This window comes from Tamandua tetradactyla, chromosome 26 (genome assembly GCF_023851605.1).
Source record: "Tamandua tetradactyla isolate mTamTet1 chromosome 26, mTamTet1.pri, whole genome shotgun sequence".
Lineage (NCBI taxonomy): Eukaryota > Metazoa > Chordata > Mammalia > Pilosa > Myrmecophagidae > Tamandua > Tamandua tetradactyla.
The window spans coordinates 12,975,208-12,992,373 of record NC_135352.1 but is presented as its reverse complement, the minus strand read 5'-3'; the positions used below and the strand labels follow the sequence as shown (position 1 = coordinate 12,992,373).

General features: G+C 38.2%; 1 protein-coding gene across 2 annotated transcripts in view; it reads right to left on the bottom strand.

Moving 5' to 3' along the window:
* Window positions 1-9,609, bottom strand: part of GTF2E2 (general transcription factor IIE subunit 2) — a 136,616-nt gene extending 127,007 nt beyond the window's left edge. The window contains exons 1-2 of one of the 2 annotated variants that reach the window (XM_077144501.1): window positions 9,477-9,609; window positions 6,419-6,588 (exon numbers count right to left, since the gene is read on the bottom strand). In XM_077144501.1, coding sequence (XP_077000616.1) covers window positions 6,419-6,584 — 166 coding nt within the window. In that variant the 5' untranslated portion in view covers window positions 6,585-6,588; window positions 9,477-9,609. The remainder of the gene's footprint in view (window positions 1-6,418; window positions 6,589-9,476) is intronic. The other variant, XM_077144504.1, reaches the window with a different exon arrangement.
* Window positions 9,610-17,166: the final 7,557 nt, after the last annotated feature.

Sequence of the window (17,166 nt, the reverse complement as noted above, 5' to 3'; positions counted from 1 at the left end):
AAACTAGGCCTTTAACGAAAAGCAGCACATCAATTTAACAGATTATTAAAAAGCCACTGAAAATTATGGCAAAACAGAAAAGTATTTAATAAACAAAGTGAAAAAAGATTCATAATATAAAAATTTAATATAATTCTAGATGATTTTAAGTGTGTATACTTAAAAGAACTAAGGAAACTTAGAACAGCTGACATGCCAAAAGTAGGAGGGGATAAAAAAGTAAATTTTCATTACTGATGGAATGTGTTTTGTATGACAAATAACTATGTAGTAAAGAAAGGACAGAAGAAATCTGTTTTCAATTTAGGTAATGATAAATCCCAGCCTTGAATCACTTTTTCTCAAATTATTTTGTATATTTCTTCTAAGAGTAGAAACAATTGCAAATAATGTAACTAATTTTCAGAAGACAGATTTGTAAACCTTAGGTAAACAAAATACTTTGGTAAACCAGGAGCATTCTGAGCCTTCTAAAATGGAATTAAAACCACATTTTCATAAATAGGGAGCACAGAGGTCCTTTTAATAACTTGATTTTTTGATAATATACACTATATACACTATCAACTTTCTTCCATTTTATCCCATAAATTATTTAGTTATTAAATATTTATTGAGTGCTTACTATGTATCAGAGATTAGGCCAGCACTGAGCGTACAATGGTAAACAAGTAATTATGCAATTACAAAAGCATACAATAGAGCTATTTCAAAAGCAAGTGAGAATTCATAGGCTAAGCACTGAATTCTGATTGGAAAATGGAGTATAAGACTTTAAAACTGAAATCTAAAGGAGGAACAGGAGTCAGCTAAAAGAAAGAGAAAAGGAGGAAAGAATATTCTAGAAAAAGGAAATAAGAGAAGCAAATGACAAGAAGTAAAAGAGAGTAAGGCATGTTAGAGGAGCTAACAGGGTCCAAGGAGAAACAATGAGAAATGGGGCCTATGAGATAAGGAGGCTGCAGATGAGGTAAAGCATCTAGGCTGCAGTAAAAGATGGACTTTATTTCAAAAGCAATAATGATCAGCCCTAAGCAGAGAGCAACACAGTCAAATCAATGATTAGAAAAATCACTCTGACTGCTGTATGGAGTATGGACAGGAGAAAAGCTAAACTAAAGGGAAGCCTGGTAAGCAATGAGCCTGGCAATCCAACAATAATGACCTGAAGTAAGGCGGCACAGTAGTCTTTAGTGTTGTTCACCCAATATTTCCTGCTCTCCTCCTTCTGAACACCTGTTAACACTGCACTTAAGAACCCCTTGTGGCTGAGCACAGCCTCATGACTAGCTCTGGCCAAGAACTGTGAGAAGAAATGTGTATCGCCTCCAGACCTCAGTATTTAACTGTGAGGACAGGATCCTCTGAAGCAACATCTTTCCTCTGGCCCAGAAATCAGCAATATTTGAAATCTCAGCCACTCTGCCAGCCTGGGTCCTTGAGGCCTCTGCACACAAATAATATACTTGTGGTAGGAGAGAGAAACAAACGTTTTTGTTTTAAGTAACTGAGATTTTGGGATTTTTGTCACAAAAAGTCTATGCTATCTTGACTATTCCAAGGCATAACCTTGGAATTGAAGAGAAGTGGATGGATTTAAGAGATCTTTATTAAGGGATTCTCTGGAGATTTCACCATACTACGATATTCCTCAGACCCAGGGCACCCTTTACATTAAAAATAATAATAAAAATAAGCAGTCTGAAAAGGTTCTGTGAAGGGAGGATGCACAGAGTTTTTGGCCAATCAAATACAGGCTCTTCTTGCTGTTGAATGGGATCTATTTGCGCTCATGAAGACGGACATCCCACCCAGGAAGTATAGGTAAAACTGCAATGAAAAAAAAAACATTAAGTAAGTCAAAGAGACTTTGGGTTCAATTCACGATGCCTGCCCTGGGGCGGGGGGTGGGGGGAGGTGGCACTGTGATAACGCTTAAAACTTTTAAAAATTCTGTTTACTAAGAGTTCATTTGATGTAAACTCATTGGTACAAGAGTAAATAATCAAATCCATGCGGCATAAAAATGATACACCTGCTTTGATTGAAAAAAATAGCTGTTCTTTAAAACAGCTTGATGGACATTTAAATGAGATGAGACTAATAAGGATTAGTGTCACTACATTCTGAATTAGCTAAATAATTCCTGTTGCTGTGAAATAAGATGCACAGACCTTGTTGTTTAAAAGATAAAAATCCACGAGTAAAATAAATCCCAAAAAAAGGGAACTAAAAGATTAAATAGAAATCAATTAAGTAAAAACCAGAAAAACACAGGAAAAAACAATGAAAGCAAAAGCTGATTCTTTGAAAAGATCAACAAAATTGAAAAATCTTTACTTAGACTGACCAAGAAATAAAGATATTCTTAAAATCAGGAATGAAAGAGGGGATATCACTACTAGACCTTAAAGAAATTAAAAGGATTGCTAAGGATTACTCTGAAAAACCTTAAACAAGGAAGATGACAAAATGAACAATTTCCCAAAAAGACACAAAGAACAAAAAGTAATTAAAAAAGAGATATGAAATCTGAATAGACCATTAAGAAGAAATTGAATGTTCTTACAAAGAAAAGTTCAGGCACAAATGGTTTCACTGGTAAATTCTATCAAACATTTAAAGAATTAACATCAATTTTTCAAAAACTCTTCCAGAAAAATAAGGAAAAGTGAAGACTTCGCCACACATTCTATGATGCCAGAATTACTCTGGCAATGTCAAAAACACTACAAGAAAAGAAAACTACAGCTCAATATCCCTCATAAATAGAGAAGCAAAAATCCTGAACAAAATATTAGCAAACTGAGTCCCACACCAAACATAAAAGATTACCAAGACCAAGTAGAATTTATTCCAGGATGCAAAGTTAGCCTAACATCTGAAAATCAACGAATGTAATGTACCATGTTAATAGAATAAAAGAACCACATGATCATCTCGACAGATGCAGAAAAACATTAAATAAAATCCAATATCTATTAATGATTAAAAACTTTCAACAAACTAGAACTAGAAGGAAACTTCAACCCAATAAAGGCCATCTACAAAAAAACCTGCAGCTAACATCATACTTATTACGGAAAGAATGAACGCCTTGTTCCCTAAAATCAGGAACAAGGCAAAAATGTACAATCTTACTACTTCTATTCAACATGGTATTAGAGGTTCTAACCAGTCCAAACTGGCAAAAAAAAGAAATAAAAGGCATCTGTGTTGGAAAGGAAGAAGTAAAGCTGGCTTTATTCACAGACTATATAATCTTGTATATAGAAAATCCTAAGGAATCCACATACAAAAATAATAATAATAATAATAAACTAGTTCAGAGAGGACTAAAAGTTTAATGTACAAATATCAATTGTATTTTTATATAATCAGCAATAAACAGTCCATAAATCTAATTAAGAAAATTCCATTCACAATAGCATCAGAAAGATAAAATACATAGGAACAGATTTAATAAAATAAATGCAAATCTTATACAACAAAAACTATAGGTCAGTGTGACAGTGGCTAGAAGGTAGAATTCTTGCCTGCATGTGGGAGATCTGGGTTCGATTCCCGGTGCCTGCCCATGTTAAAAAATAAATAAATAACTGTAAGAAACACCATTGAAAGAAAAAACCTTAATAAATCAAAGACATCAGTGTTCACTGACTGAAAGTCTAGATGGTACTTCTTCCCAAATCGATTTATAGACTCAATGGAACCCCTAACAGAATCCTAGCTGGCTTTTTTGCAGAAGTAGGCTGATAAGCTGATCCTAAAATTTATATGGAAATGCAAAGGATCCAGAAAAGCCATTACAAACTTGAAAAAGGAGAAAAAAAATTGAAGGACTTAGACTTCCCAATTCCAAAACTCTGTAACACTACAGCAATCAAGAGAATATGTACTGGCATAAGAATAGACATGTAGATCAATGACACAGAACTGGAATTTCAGAAATAAACTATTTCATTTATGCTCAAATGATATTCAACAAAGATGTCGATGCAATTCAATGGGGAAAGGACAGTCTTTTCAAGAAACAGTGCTGGGACAGTTGACTATCCAAACACAAAAAGACGTATTTAGAACTTTACATTAAACCACATGTAAAAATCAACACAAACATATCACAGACATAAATGCAAAAGCTAAAACTGTAAAACTCTTAAAAGAAAACACAGAGGAGTAAATTTTTACAACCTTTGGTTAAGCAAAGATTTCTTAGATACGACACAAAGAACAAAAGTAGTAAAATAGAAAAATGATAAAATGGTCTTTATCAAAACTGAAAACTTTTGTACATCAAAAGACATCATTAAGAAAGTGAAAAGACAAGTCATAGGCTTAGAGACAATATTTATAAACTATGCATCTGATCAATGAGTTGTGCCCAGAATATATAAAGAACTCTTACAAATCAATAAGATGTCTAATACCTCAATTCTTAAAAACAGACAAAATATTTAAATACAGATTTTACCAATTTGTATACTATACACAAATGGTCTATAAGCACATGAAACAATGAACATCAGAGAAATGATTAGATAAATGCATATTAAAATCATAATAGTACTTCATACCCATTAAAACAGATATGATCAAAAAGATAATGTTGATAACATGTAGAGAAATTAGAACTCTCATACATTCAAGTGAGAATGTAAAATGGTGCAGCCACTGTGGTAGTTTCTTAAAAAGTTAAACACAAATGTACCATATGACCAAGCAATTCAACTCCTAGGTATCTCTCCAAGAGAAATAAAAACATGTCCACACAAAGATTTGTACATGAAAGCTCACAGCAGCACTATTCATAATACCCAAAAAGTAGAAACAATCCACATGTCTATCAAATGGTAAATGGATAAACAAATTACAGTATATCCATACAATGGAATACTCTTCAGCTATAAAATGGAACTAAGTACTATATATGCTACCACATGGATGAAACTCAAAAAGATAAAATGAAAGAAGTCATAAACTAAAAACCACATGCTGTATAATTCCATTTATATTAAATGTCCAAAAAGGCAAGTCTAAAGAGACCCAAAGAGTAGCAGTGTTTTAGGTTTGGACTTAGTTGTCTTAGACTTACTATGTCCCCCCAAAAGATGTGTTCAAGTCGTAACCCCCAGTCCTATAAATGTAACCTTATTTGGATATCTGGTCTTTGAAGATCAATTAATCAAGATGAGGTCAAACTGGATGAAGGTGTTCTCTACTCCTGGTATCTTTATAAGGAAAGGAGACAGAGAGACCTAGGAAAGAACACCATATCATAACAGAGGCAGAGAACAAAGTGCTAAAAGAAAAGGAACACAAAGTGTGCTGGTCTGAAAGGATGTATGTGCCCTAGAAAAGCCATGTTTTAATCCTAATCCCATTTTGCAAAGGCAGCCATTTCTTCTAATCCCTTTTCAGTACTGTATATTTGAAACTGTAATTAGATCACACACAACCCTGGAGATGTGATTTAATCAAGAGTGGTTGTTAAGCTGGGTTAAGTGGAGGCATGTCTCCACCCATTTGTGTGGGTCTTGATTAGTTTACTGGAATCCTATAAAAGAGGAAACACTTTGGAGAAAGGGAGATTCAGAGAGAGCAGAGCAGAGCAGAATGACAAAGCCACGAGAAGCAGCGTCCACGAGCCAGCGACCTTTGGAGATGAAAGAAGGAAAACTCCTTTCGAGGAGCTTCATGAAACAGGAAGCCAGGAGAGAAAGTTAGGAGATGATGCCATGTTTGCCATGTGCCTTTCCAGATGAGAGAGATACCCTGACTGTGTTTGCCATGTGCCTTCTCACTTGAGAGAGAAATCCTAAACTTCATTGGCCTTCTTGAACCAAGGTATCTTTCCCTGGATGGATGTCTTAGATTGGACATTTCTACAGACTTATTTTAATTGGGACACTTTTTCAGCCTTAGAACTATAAACTAGCAACTCATTAAATTCCACTTTTAAAAAGCCATTCTGTTCCTGGTATATTGTATTCCGGCAGCTAGCAAACTAGAACACCAAGAATTATGGGCAAATCACCAGAAGCTAGGAAGCATTCTCCCATATAGGTTTCAGAGGGAGTATGGCCCTGCCGACACATTGATTTTGGACTTTTAGCCTTCAGAATTGTGAGACAATAAATTTCTATTGTTTTAAACCTCCTAGTCTGTGATACTTTGTTACAGCGGCCATAGCAAACTAAGAAAGGAGTGACTACAAATGGGCAGAAGGGAGCTTTTTGGGGTGGTGGAAATGTTCCAAAATTGGATTGCAGTAATGGTTGCACAGCTCCGTGACTTTATTAAACTACTGACTTGTGCACTTAAAATGGGGAAGTTTATGGCATATAAATTATACCTCAGTAATAATTTCCTGAAAAAAAAAAAAACTAAACAGTCCTAAACAGCCAATTTAACTAACCAGAATTCTGTTTAGAGCCTGATGACCCTCCATGTTCTAGCTTTGCTTTCTTCTTCTTCGATGATGATGATGATGACTCAGAAGTTACTGAACGTTTCTCTACTACAGGAGTGGAAAGAGCTCGTTTTTTGAACAGCTCCCTTTCTCTCAACAGGCTGGGATCCATGCTGCTGAAAAGACAAAAATAAATATCTTCAATACACACAAACATCACTCAAACCCATCTGCCAAATACATAGCTCTCAACAAGAGTTACAACTCAAAATCACCTTTTATAAGTTCTCTAACAATTGTCGTATTTACTCACTCATTTATTCATCCAACACATATTTAATTAGTGCCTATTATGTGCCAAGGACTGTGCTAGGGAGTGAAAAAAGAAGTAAAATTATTCTTTTAAACTCTACAGCTGTGCTGTCCAGTATGGTAGTAGTCATTAACCACACGTACCAATTGAGAACCTGAAATGTAGCTAGACCAAATTGAGATATATTCTAAGTGTAAAACACACACCAGATTTCAAAGAAAATATAACAATCACCTAAATACTTTACATTGATTATGTGTTAAAACGATATTTTAGATATACTGGGTTAAATAGAATATTAAAATTCATTTCACCTGTTTCTTTTAACATTGCACTAGAAAACAACATCAGGACTTTGCAGAAAAAATCAGGAAGTAGATTTAGGCCCATTGCAAACAAAAACAAAAGAGAGAGAAAGGGTAATCTCAAGTGCTTATATATGAAACTATGTACCTTAAAAACTGATGAACTCTCAATTAACTAGTGATGAAGAGGCTAGATGAGTATCTGTTAGAAATATCTACAGAAAATTCCTGATTTGGGAGGCTTGGACTAAATTAGCCCCTCAGGGATTTTTCTCAATTCTAAAATTCGACAAGTCTAAAAACTTTAGCTAAACCAGGAAGCTACAGATCAATAAACAAGAATTTACAAAAACATTCTTCTCTTGTCTGAAATCTTCATAGATGCCTGCAGAGGATCTAGAAAGAGCTCAAGCTATGTGAATGAGTATGACATTGTTAAGATTAGTATTCATAATTCAGTAAGATCCTGGAGAAAAAGGATTCCATCTCAAACACTGAAAGGTTTTAAGCACAAGGTAGCTCAATAAATATTTAAGTGAATAACAAATTTTAAAAATCATTAAATTGCTCTAGCCTTAGGATTACTGGTCTCAACAAGATGTTTTATTAAACATCTTCTGTTTGTGAGGCATTGTGCTCCAAAGTTTTAAAAGGTCTGGAAGATAAATCCTTGCCCTCAAGCAGCTTACATTTGAGAACACAAAGGTAAACAAGCATGGTGCATAAAAAGCAATAAATAAATAAAATGTGATTCGGAGTATTAAAAACACAAGTGTCGATAAGCAACAGAGTTAAGCAAAAAGTGGTTAAGTAAAAAGTGAAGTCACTGGGCCCAAAGTCAAAGGCCAGCCCTCTTGTCTCAGTTTCAGTTCCCAGAGTCGCATGGCCCTAAGCAATCCCCTAGACCTCTCTAAATCCAATTTTACCATAAGTAAAAGGAGGATACTTTCAGCACTATTTATGTTTGGCCCAATTATAAGGACAAAATGAAAAAATGTTTTTGAATGCAATTTTTAAAAACTTCAAGCTCCATGCTATATACATAAAGGTCATCACTACAGTATTACTATTTGAATTGGATCTGGAAATAAATAACAGAATGGCTATACTGGGGCAAGGCAGGGAGGAGAATATTTTGGGAAGAGGGAAAGTGTCAGTATGAGAATAAGGAATGAGAATTCACAAGTGACATGGTAGGGGCAACAAGCAGATCGTAATCTCCTAAAACAGGAAGCATTTGTATTTCAATTTTTATTGTTCATTTCACCTACAAACATAATAAATCTGAGCTTTTAATAACGATTTTGACACAAGTTTAAATAAAGCCTTACTGTTCACAAAGACCTAAAGGCTTACTGTCTTTGATCCTCACAACTCTATGAAATAATAAAGCATCAGGTTTATTTCTCCTTTAATATGTGAAATCTGAAGTGAAGAGGTACAGCAAAGGCGACACAGCTGGAAAAAAAGGGCTAGGACCCGAATCTCCTGACTCCTGGTTAAGTGCTCTTTACACCAGACCTGGAAAGCAGGTCAAGGCCTCCAAACAAAGGCGACCTGGGTGGCACCTTCTCGATCTCTTTCTTTCACCACTGCATGCTCTTCCTAACTTTTCTCCACTTCTTCCCTTTTCTCGGATTACAAAAACATTTCCATTGAGGTTTACATCTCGATCAGACTGGACACATCCCCACCCACATGTTTACATTTAAAAAAAACCACGATGACCACCCCACAGGTTCCGTTTGCTGTTGTATTCTTCCACGGATGAACATCGAGAAGCCAAAAACTAAACCAAAATCTTCTGGCTCCAAAGCACAGGTCCTCTCCACTACACCATCCGACCTCTTTCAACCTTTCTACTCTTCTGTTTTGCTGCTTCCCCCGACTAAACCTCGAGGGTGCCACTGACACCCAAGCACCCTGCTACGAACAGCCGGCGGGCTGAGAGGAAGCTGCTTCCCTCCCAGACGACAGAAATGTAGAGGTGCGCGGAAAGGCATCGCAGCTTTTCTGCTTTACAAAAAAGTCTTTAGCCTTTGCACAAAACTATGAGAATTAAACTTGAAAAGTCAGTACCAACTAGGTCTCCAAAAGCCAGCCTAAGAAATAGTCCGTGGACGAGTATGTGTCTAAATCACAGCCTTTATTTGTCTGGATACCAAAGTTCGCTTAAATGCTTCTGGTGTAAACTTGAAGGCACTCAAAGGAACAAATCAGCCGTCCGATTGCGAATTTCCCTCTTTCCAACCCAAAAGTTTGCTAAATGTACGCTCCGGCCTAAAGGACAATGCTCCCACGGAATCGTTACAGTGTTTAGAGGAGTTTCGAACAGAGGACGGCACCCCAGCCTCCCGGGGAGGTGGAACACACTCCCGCCCCCCTCAGTCCCGAGGAACCACAGGCTGGGGGTCCGCGCCCCACTGCCGGCCGCCAGAGCCCCTACCTGAGCCAGGAGGGCCGCCCCACGCGACCCGCCGCTGCCTCTCGGGCACCTCCGCCCCGGCCAGCCGCCCACACCGGCGCGGCCGCCCCTTCCTGCTCCTCGTCAGCGCCCCCGCCTGCCCGCGCGCGCACCCAGCGCTGACCCGCTCGCCGGGGTCTCGGCACTGGCGGCGGCGGCTGAGGCGGCGACGCGACCCGGGGCTCCGCCCGCCACTTCCTGATCGGGCTGCTAGGAGCAGAGTCCCAGCAACCACCGCGGCGCCGGCGCTGCCGAGAACGCGCGTGCGCATTCGCGAGCCAGGCCACAGGTACCTGGGGCGGGGACTCAGCCTTTCTCGGGCGTTCAGATCTCCATGACAACGGGAGGGTGGCTGGTAGTGGGACTGAGAACCAGACTTGGGGCCGGCGCGGGATGGGGCCGCACAAAGGAATATGGAAGAAATATATTTCCTTTGCAGAGATTTAAGGCTACTGTGACTTTACCTCAAATGCCAGTCCTCAGCACCTGAACCTCTGAGTACATTGTCCCAGCCGTTTCTTTTTAAAGTGAAGCTAAATGATTTGCTCAAGACGGCACAGCTAGCAAAGACAGCTCCTGAAGTGGAGGATTTGTCCCAGTCTCTGAACTCCCAACCAGGGTTTTTTCCACTACAACTCTGAACTCTGTGGGAAAGCATTTCGGATTTTGCAGGCAACATAAAGGAGTGGACATAAAGCAAGGGAAAAGATCCTCGGCCTTGCCCTCATGGTGCAATGTGCTGGAGATCAGACTTCCTGGGGCTGTCCTTTCCTCTCTCTTATAACCTACAGTTGCAGCCAAGACGATGCTTAACCACTCTCGTTGTTTAATTACTTAGTACTGGTTACTCCTCAAATAACTTAACCTGTGTCTAGGTTAAGTTATTGGGAAAATAATAACTTATTTGGGAAAATTAACACAATGGGTTATTTACATTGTGTGAAGATTTAATTAGATAATACATGACACATGTTGGTCAAAACTCGAAACTAAAGCCAAAATGTGTGCTCTTTTAATTAGTTTCATCCTAGAGCATTTTCTAATAAACCTGCTTTATGGTTATCACACGCCCTCAGGAAATGTAACTTTATGTAACAATTGATTAGGACCCAGATTTTTTTTTAACTTTTTTTATTAATTAAAAAAAAGTAACAAATAAAACATTTAAATATCATTCCATTCTACATATACAATCAGTAATTCTTAATATCATCACATAGTTGCATATTCATCATTTCTTAGTACATTTGCATCGATTTAGAAAAAGAAATAAAAAGACAACAGAAAAAGAAATAAAATGATAATAGAGAAAAAAAAACTATACGTACCATACCCCTTACCCCTGGCTTTCATTTACCACTATTGCAAACTGAATTTATTTTAACATTTGTTCCCCCTATTATTTATTTTTATTCCATATGTTCTGCTCTTCTGTTGATATAGTAGCTAAAAGGAGCATCAGAATAAGGTTTTCACATTCACAGAGTCTCATTGTGAAAGCTATATCATTGTTCAATCATCATCAAGAACATGGCTACTGGAAGGGCACGTGGCAAACACATCATCCAGGGAGATGATCTGATTACAGTTTTAAACATACAGTATTGAATAGGGATTATTCTACCTTTATGAAATGGGATTTTGATTAAAACATGGCTTTTCTAGGGGGCATACATCCTTTCAAACCAGCACATTCCCCAAATCATTCACGTAAAATCCCCCACACCCCATTTCTAGTTAGCCTATTTCCAGCTTCCACTGCCAACAACCTTTAATCAAGACATACCAGATACTTCCTTTTTGTTTTTTTGGATTTTTGTTAACATAAAGCTTCCCTTCTGCCTTTGAACCTCTGCCAAACACAAGTGATGGCCTCTGACTCACTTGCTGAAGCAAGTTCTGAATAAAAAGTTTGTTTTCATTTGGGTGGTCTTCATTTATTTCCTCTTGTGTTACATAAAACTTTGACAGATATTCATTATCTATTCATTGGAGAGTTACGAGTTTAAAAATTAAAGAACATATCTGGGATCTGTCCTGTAACTCCTTTTGAAGAGTGCTTTGAAAACTATGGCTTTTTTCTTTCTTTGCTTTGTATATATGTATACTATACAATTTAAAAAGTTAAAAAAAAATTAAAGAACATTTATTTACATAACTAGATCTACCCCAAAGTAAGTGATCAGTAAATACTCACAGTTAAACCTTTATTTCAATGCCTTGTCTCATTTCAACTATTTGGGACAGATATTGGACCCACGTAAATTTTCTCATGATACTATCAGAATGTTATTTATTATCCAAACATCCAAATCTCAGTTGACCCTCCTTTACCCAAATATTCATTGTTATTATCACTGCCAAACTTGAAACCATTCCTTACACACCCCAGCAAACACTGTTACAATATATAAATGATGAATGTTGCCAACCATCTGTTCCTACTTACACCATCTGTGTTAGTTAAATTCAGTTGTCAACTTGGCCAGGTGAGCATAGCTAGTTTTGTTGTTGCGGACATAAGCCAATGGTACGTGAACCTCATCTGCTGCTAATTACATCTGCAGTCGGCTAGGAGGCATGTCTGCTGCAATGAGTGATGTTTGACTTAATTGGCTGGTGCTTAAATGAGAGAGCTCAACGTAGCACAGCCTAGCAGCTCAGCCCAGGCCTTTGGAGATGCAGAAAGAAGTCACTCCGGGGAAAGTTGTTGGAACCCAGGGGCCTGGAGAGAAGACCAGCAGAGACCATCCTGTGCCTTCCACGTAAGAAAGGACCTCAGTGGAAAGTTAGCTGCCTTTCCTCTGAAGAACTAACAAAATAAATCTCCTTTTATTAAAAGCCAATCCATCTCTGGTGTGTTGCATTCCGGCAGCCAGCAAACGAGAACACCATCTGTGCCTGTGACTAGGTCATAACATTGAAAGCAAGGTCTCCGTTAATTCAAAACACTTTTTTGCTGATATCCTGTAGCTTGAAGGTCCTCCTTGAGTGAGGACAAATATGGGCTCACTATATGGCCTGTAATTAGGCCATTCTTTTGTGAGAAATACGCATGGACACGCATTACAAATGAACTGAAAAATGATTCTGTTTGCTGGCTGTTTCTAAACGCCATCAGCTGGAATTGGCTTGATCACTTCACATGAACTCAGAGAGAGCTAGATTTTGGAGTTAAACATCCAGATTTTGATCCTACATTCCATCAGTGGCATACGATCTAGACATCATCTAGAGCTTAAAGAGGGCAGAGGAAAAATGTCAGATTCTGACATAAGGGATACAGATATTTATCTGTTGTGTGACATACACCAAGTCCCCGCCACTGATGCTTAAATACACCTTTATAACAATTAAAACTATTTACATATTGGCAGCATTAGTGTTTCCAGGTCAGAAGGGTGTGGCTAGTGTCAAAATAAATGGAGAATTATCCAAGCGACTAATGCAATAGCAATTTATGCCTTACTTCATGAATGCTTAACATGTACTGGGTACCCTGTGGTAGAAAGTGTGGTGGCTTCTTCAGGGAAGTATAGTTTGTGTATTTTATAAAATATGTTTTCTGTCCTATCTTACCCAACCTCTCCCACCCCTCATTCCCCAAAAGAACTCAATACAACTGCAGGATTAATTCTGATTTAGTAGTTTCATTTTATGTTGTTTATATACATTGTATTATAGTTTGGAAGAGGAAAATTGAGGTAAGGCAAATAAATTCATTTAATTCTGCCATCAAGTAACAACTGCCCTCCAACTTCTCTCATTCAACTAAATAAACAGATGCTTAAGTTCTCAAAATAGCCAACAAAGCAAACTAGCCCAAATACACACAAATCATATCCCCAGTCCCAGATTTCTTTAAAACATTCATAATCTCTCTTTCCTTGGAGGTGTTTCTCTTGCCCTATGACTCAGCCTACCAAATCCTGAAAATAATCTTTCTAGGACTCTCCATCATTCTCAAACACGCATCCCCTCTCTATCAAACATTCTGCACAAAACCCAACATTTGCAATTGCCTTTACTTGGTAGCCATACCTTGTCAGCTTTCGAACCAGACAGAACTGGTTTGAATTTCTGTTCTGCCACTTACCAATTGTATGGCCTTGAGCCAGCACTCAATCTCTCTAAAGCTGAGTTTCCGCATCTGTAATGGGAAGGATAAAATGGGATAATATATGTAAAGCACTCAGCACAGTACTGCACTATAGCAGATACTATGTAGATTGCAGTTAATATTATTAGAATCCAGTCCTTCACTTTAATGCTTTTCAAAGGTCCCAAATCATTTCCAATTGCCAAATCCAATGGCCTCTGAAGTAGATTGTAAAATTCTTCATAATTATTCACTTCCTCATCCTGAAGGAAAATTATACTATCCAGTCTGATACCCCCCCCCCAGGAATGTGACTTGCTTTGGCTAATGAAATGTGAACAAAATGACATGTGTGACATTGAAGGAGAAACTTTAAGAGGTAGCTTATGATTGAGTCTATCTTGCTTTTCCCTCTGCCAAAAGACCCTGCAGTATGACAGATTGTGGTGCTTCATCAGCCTAGTCCTGGAGTAAAGATGACATGGAGCAGAACTGTGACCCAACCACAAAAGACATGAAAACCACTGAGTTCTTCTATAAGCCTGATAAAGTGTTGAGTGGATTTAAATTTTTAAATTCTTGCTCCTATAAAGCCTACCACCTGTACCCTGGTGATCTCATCAATGTTCTTCCAACGTTTAAGGAAAACTGATATCCCTACAGAGCATCTATAGTTAGTTTCTCTCTACTTTCAACACTGTCCTTGTCTCAGACTCTTAGGATGAAAGCCAGCCATGCCAATGGCCCCTTGCCTGTCAGTGTCCTCATTAGCCCTTTGGACAAGAACATATTCAGATGGTGCATCTGTCAGGCCTGCCCAATACCAATATTTACTTTACTCTTTAGACAAGATGGGCTGGTTTCATCCTCATCCTTTCATCTGCAACTTGCTGAATCTAATCCCTTTTAAATACTTTAACTTAACCTCTGAAACTTGATTAATCTTACCACTGGCATCTTTAGGGAAGAGCCTCCTGCCCATCATGTGCTCACCCCTTCCTAAAGATCTCACCCACAACTTACCAACTCCTTTCATCCAGTCCCTTCCCCTTCCTTAGGATTCAGGCTGGCTTCCTTTAAACTCAGCCACAAAACTGGGTGTTAGACCACTACTCCCTCCCGTTAGCCTTCTTAAACAAAAGTCAGACTTCCTTGAGTGTGTATCCCTATAATATTGTCCTCTCTCCTCTGAAGTGCCCACAAAGGGACTCAGCCTGCTCTCCAGTATCATCACCAACCCTCTTCATGCAGTGCTTCAATCACCATGACCCACCCCCCCTACATTATTTCCTTCCTACACCATGCCCTGACTCATCTTTCAACATAAAAGTCACTTCATTCACTCAACAAATATTCATTAAGTGCATAGTATGTTCTAGGCATTCCTGCAAGGGCTACAGGGATACAAATGAGCAAAACAAGTCACTGTTTTGTATTTGTATTCATTAGGGAGATTGGCCTGTAGCTTTCATATAAAGATACACTGTGCTTGTATCTTTATCTGGTTTGTGTACTAGAGTGATGTTAACTTCATGAAATGAGTTAGGTAGTGTTCTTTTTTCCTCAATTTTTAAAAAAGAGTTTGAGCAGGAATAGCATTAGTTCTTTTTGGAAAGTTTGGTAAAATTCTTCCGTGAAACCATCTGGCCCTGGCTTTTCTTTGTAGGAAAGCCACAAAATCCACTGAACTGGGACAGAATAGTCTTTACAATAAATGGGGCTGGGGGAAATGGATATCCATAAGTAAAAGAATGAAAGAGGACTCCTACCTCACTTCCTATACAAAAATGAACTCGAAGTAGATCAAAGACTTAAATATAAGAGCCAGTACCATAAAACTTCTAGAAGAAAATATAGGAAACATCTTCAGGACCTAGTGATAGGAGGTAGGATCTTGGACCTTACATCCAAAGAATAAGCAACATGTAAGGAGAAAAAAATAGGTAAATGGAAACTCCTCAAGATCAAATGCTTCTGTGCTTCAAAGGATTTTATCAAAAAGATGAAAAGGCAGCCAACTTAATGGGAGAAAATACTTGGAAACCGTATATCTGATAAGGGTTTGATATCCAGTATATATATATAAAGAAATCATATGACCCAAAACAAAAGAACAAACAATCCAATTATAAAATGGGAAAAGATTGAAAGATATTTTCCAAAGAGGAAATACAAATGGCTAAAAAGCACATGAAAGGATGTTCATATTCATTAACTATAAGGGAAATGCAAATCAAAACCACAATGAAATATCATTTTATACCTTTAAGAACAGCTGCCATTAAACAAACAGGAAACTACTAATGTTAGGGAGGATGTGGAGAAACTGAATACTATGCACTGCTGGTAGGAATATATAATAGTACAGCCACTGGGTAAGAAAGTTTGGTGGATCCTCAGAAAACTAAATATCGAGTTGCCCCATGACTCAGCATTACCACTGCTTGCTATATACCCAGAAGAGCTGAAAGCAATGTTATGAATAGACATTTGCACACCAATGTTCACAGAGACATTATTCACAATAGACAAAAGATGGAAACAACCCCAATATCCATCAACAGACAAGTGGATAAACAAAATGTGGCTTATACATATGATGGAATATTATGTACTAATAAGAAGAAATGAGGTCCTGAAGCACATGACAGCATGGATGAAACAAGGACATACTGCTGAGTGAATCAAGCCAGACACCAAAGGATAAATACTATATGACTTTACTAATATGAACCCCCTTGAAAATGTAAACTCAGAGTCTTAATATGTAGAAAATAGGGGACCTAGAGAAAGTTAGGAGCTAGAGCAGGGGGAATGGCTATCTAATATGTAGAGATTACTTAATGAGGTGAACTTTAAAATATGGGAATAGATAGCGGGGATGGTAGTTCATTAGGGGGTTTATAAGTAATAGTGTCACACTGAAGGTGAATATGACTGAAACAGATTGTTTAGTGCCCTGTACCTCATCAATTAGCACTACAAATATAAATTCTTGCATGAACTACTTCAAAAGTTTGACATTTGAACAAAGTTAATAATAGAAAGTTATATGGGAAAAACTACTTATTACATGCTATGGTCTATATTTAACAGGAATACATCACTACTACCACAGAAATACTAGGGGTAAATAATTGGGGGAGGAGACAAGAGTTAGGGGGAGTTTGGGATTTTCTCTTTGGCATAGGTGTGTGTTCTAGTTTGCTAGCTGCCGGAATGCAACACACCAGAGACGGATTGGCTTTTAATAAAAGGGGATTTATTTTGTTGGTTCTTCAGAGGAAAGGCAGCTAACTTTCCACTGAGGTTCTTTCTTACGTGGAAGGCACAAGATGGTCTCTGCTGGTCTTCTCTCCAGGCCTCCGGGTTCCAACAACTTTCCCCGGGGTGACTTCTTTCTGCATCTCCAAAGGCCTGGGCTGAGCTGCTAGTGCTGAGATGAGGAATGCCGAACTGCTTTGCAGTGCTACGTTTGCCCTCTCTCATTTAAGCGCTAGCCAATTAAGTCAAACGTCACTCATTGCAGCAGACACGCCTCCTAGCCGACTGCAGATGTAATTAGCAACAGGT